General features: G+C 37.5%; 1 protein-coding gene across 1 annotated transcript; it reads right to left on the bottom strand.

The window, feature by feature from the left end:
- Positions 1–674: 674 nt before the first annotated feature.
- Positions 675–3,724, bottom strand: FGFBP1 (fibroblast growth factor binding protein 1). Its single transcript, XM_072407137.1, has 2 exons — positions 3,596–3,724; positions 675–2,596 (listed from the first exon to the last, which is right to left on the bottom strand). The coding sequence occupies exon 2, from the start codon at positions 2,576–2,578 to the stop codon at positions 1,874–1,876; it is 705 nt and encodes a 234-aa protein (XP_072263238.1). The 5' UTR covers positions 2,579–2,596; positions 3,596–3,724; the 3' UTR covers positions 675–1,873.
- Positions 3,725–4,007: the final 283 nt, after the last annotated feature.

The raw sequence follows: 4,007 nt of genomic DNA, 5'->3' as shown, positions 1-4,007 counted from the left end.
GGTGAGCACAGGTGGTTGACAGTTTTCTCATATTGTGGGTGTAAACATATTGGCCTACCAACAACCACACAGCACCACAACCACTAACAGCACAAACAAAAAAAAGGATTAGACTGCCCCCAATGCAGGCCAAGGTTCCTAAAACTGACTAAGGAAACCGTTTCTAAAAAAAATCCAAATGTCTAAATCTGATTTCTTACTCCAACTTGATACAACCCAACTTTCATTCTGTTCTCCCGTAGTAAGAACTTAAGTAGAACTTATTACAGTATTTATAGTTTTTTAAATTTCCTGTAACAGAAAACTGTCCCTTGAATAATGTATTATTCTATGAAAAGGCATTTTAAATCTCCCCATACTTTGTATTATGTGCCTAATATTTGCACTAGAAATCACAGTATACCTCATGACATTGTTTTTGTCTAGTCTTCTTTCCAGAAGAATGGTGCCACTTTCTTCAGGTATTACAAAGGGTCTGTTTCTGTTTCCTGGACAGAAATACCATCTCATAGATCCCAAGGCCACGTGTTTGTGCAGTCAGGAGGCTGTTTGCACAAATGTCTGCAATAGATAAGTCCCATGCCTCAGCCTCTAACCCTGTGACAATTTACAATGCACACACAGTCAAGGATTCCCCCTGGCTGCTATAGATTAATGGCAACACTGACATACTCAATTCTCCACTGTATCAGGTTTTCTTTATTGAAAACTTTGTAAAGTGTAGTTTACCAGATGTAACCAAAATAGGCTATACATTATATTAGATTTATATATTTTTCAGGTCATTCACACATTTCTTAGAAAATAATTAATTACACATAAATGACTAATATCTAAAAGCCAACTAATAAGGATGTCTAATTTTACTGAAAGCAATAATGAGTGATTATGGGCTCAGAAGAATAATAAAGGTCAAGTTCTGGACTTAATGAACATGAAATAAAAAGCAGTCATTATATATACAAAAAATAATATTGGAAAAAAGTAACAGATAATAGTATAAAGTACATAGTACTGACAAATCAGTTTGAATGTTACAAAGGCATTCTTTCTTTAGGAGCCAACAAACAAAAAATATATTGTACTATTTGGTAATAGACCTTTTAATAAAAGTCACAATTTTGGAAGCAGAAGTAGCAATTTCCTTAGTTATGCGATGACTACATTTGTTTTACCAAGGCACCAGCTGTTTGTAGATAAATACACAGTCATTCTATCCTTGGTGACTTCAAGAACTTGCTTGATTATTTTATGTTTTAGGGACATTGGTGGCAAGACATATCAATTTGAGTTTCCTCCTATCTCCTTGTTGTATTATTGTGTTTTATATTATGGGGAATGCAGAATGAGAATCAGATCCCAAGGTAGAAGTATGCTAAAAACTAAATCCAGCCAATATGGTCCCCCTGGCTGATTCAACTAGCCAACTTCTACAAAACTCTACACAGCTGGTATTATTAGTTGCTATTCTTGTTGGTATTGTTGGCATTCTTAGTTGATATAATTGTTGGTATTCTTAGTATTGTTGTTGGTATTAATAGTAGCTTAGATAAAGCCTAATGATAGGGTCATCTCTCTCGCAAGCACACTATAAAAAAGAAATTTAGAGGCTACACTACGGATAAGATTAAAATTTCTGTAAAAAAAACTTTATTGTTCTTTACAACAAAGCTCAATGTCTCCTCTAACGCATTTCATCCAGTGATAGACCTTCATTGTAGATGCATTATGAATAGAGAGTGAGGACCTCAGAACGAGAGTTGAGTTTGCTGAGAATGTGTAACATAATTGTTTGGAAGCCATCAGGATGAATTTTAAATACATATAGCATTAATAAAATAAGATACAAAAAATTTACACAATACAAGGGGGATTAACAAGTTTTTCCCTGTACCACTGAGAATAAGAAAGTACACAATGAATGCCATGAGTCTCCACAATACTCTTTGGCCATTCTTTGCCTTTCAAGCACATCTGGATCTTCCACACAGTCATTTTCTGTTTTTGTGTCAGCCTTGGGTGTTGGTGTAGGTTGTCTATGGTTATGATGCTCGGGTACAGCTGTTGGCACACTGGGAATGATGTAACTCAAGTGCGCCTCTGGTGGTCCTTTTTTGCATTCCTTAGATTTTAGCACAGCTTTTTGGTCCTGGCAAATGTTCTTCTGCTTTCTTAGTGCCCTAGTGATTTGTTTCCAGTAGGACTTTTCATTCTCAGCATACTTTTGACATGCTGAAGGATTCCCACCAAAGGTGCAAGATATTTTAGTATTCCCTTTAGTGCAGTCAATTTTTAAAGCCACAGTCTCAGTGCCAGACACAGACCAAACACAATCCGCTTTCTCTTTGCTAACAAATTTCCCTTGAAGAGAACCTTTCCCCCCTTTGGAGCCTTTTCCTTTCCCTGCTGGACTGGCAGGAGATTCTTTCTTCACCTCCTCTTTATCCCCCTTTTGCTTCTGGTTTGCACCTTTTTCTCTGTCCTTTTTGCCTTCTCTCTGCTTATTTGCATCTGCTGTGAGAATCTGGGTCAGCAGCATAATGGTCACACCCAGTAGAGCAATCTTCTTTAACCTCATGCTGACTTATCTGTGTTCCTGGAGTGAGTAAACGTTAAAAGGAAACAAGATTACAATGGAACCACATACAGATCTTGTGAATACTCCAAGTACTGAAATTTGTCACTTCACTAAGGCTAAGTTTTATTCTTTCTTAATTTGCAAAGGTTTCCCTTTGTGATTTTGGCTTACAGCCACAGTCCAAAAAACACGTCAGTAGCAGTTATATGATGGGCAAAGGTATACTAGATAGTAAGCAGTAATAGCTTAGGCAATGGAGTGCATTTCTAAAACTGGCAAAAGCAAAGTAATAGATAAGCGCCATAATGTCAGACACCAGCATTAATTCCAATGACATGTAAAGGCACACAAGACAGAAGGCACCACTACATCAGGAACGAACATGGATTCCTCTTTATACTGCCTTTTGTAGTAGTGCCTACTTTCCTATATGCAATTGTCTGTCATATAATTACATGGATTCTCTACAGCAGCCTTGTTACCTAAAATTTCAGGTCTCAGGAGCCCCTACCAGTTTACTGAAACCAGTGGGAAAAAAGCATCTTAAAATGGTGGCCAGTGGAAAGGATGCCTGCCCCTACATTGGTGGCAGAAGAACACCTTCATAAACAAATAAAGCATCATTAGATTCATGCGACTGGCTCTACCCAATGGTGTTGGCCCCAGAACTATTAGGTATCATCAAGTCGGACGTAGGTCAGCCACAGTTAGAGGAACACCTAGATCCAAAGATTTTTGGAGGTACCCTGGGGCTCCACAGAACCCCAGTTGAAAATGCTTGCTCTAGAGTCACTGTTTGGCAGAAGAAAATTACTGGTATAGTATTTTCCTACTGCACTTGTCATCATTTTGCATTTAGGGTAAAAAAGAGACATCTGATCTCTTGAAATTGCTTAATATTGCTCATCTAATGGCCCTATTATATTATATTATAATTTCTTATTTACAATCAGCATGCACCAGAAGTTTTGTTTAAAAAATGAAAGTTTGTATAAGCTCTATAAAATGAATGCCTACCTTATGTTTAGGACAGAGATTTCCTCTTCAGATGTCTCCACTTGCTGTGTTTGTCACATGTGTTGCTAGTTGTAAATGAGCGGTATTTATAAAGTGTATGGGACACACCTATATGATGGATTACGACACAGCCTCACAATAGAATGTTGTATGACACACCTTCTGGATTTAGGCCAGAATTTAGTAATACGTATAATTTAACGAGATGTGCTACCTGACATCCGCAGAGCTGGATTTCCTTTTGTTCTCTAATAGTTCACTGCTTAAGTACCAGCTTTGTGGTTACTGCTGAAAATTCTTTCACTTTGTTGTCCTTTAACCAACGTAAGCCCTCCTCAGTATACTACATGTAATACAAGCACTGTGACAATGTAGGAGAGCTGGTTTTCTGTTCCTTTTAAACATTTTTACA

The sequence above is a fragment of the Pyxicephalus adspersus genome, chromosome 3 (assembly GCF_032062135.1).
Source record: "Pyxicephalus adspersus chromosome 3, UCB_Pads_2.0, whole genome shotgun sequence".
Taxonomy (NCBI): domain Eukaryota; kingdom Metazoa; phylum Chordata; class Amphibia; order Anura; family Pyxicephalidae; genus Pyxicephalus; species Pyxicephalus adspersus.
The sequence above is the reverse complement of the archived record's forward strand: the minus strand, read 5'-3'. Positions and strand labels throughout refer to the sequence as shown.

Bases quoted from the DNA above. Each gene is read 5' to 3' on its own strand.
- FGFBP1 (XM_072407137.1), bottom strand. From the start codon at position 2,578: ATGAGGTTAAAGAAGATTGCTCTACTGGGTGTGACCATTATGCTGCTG.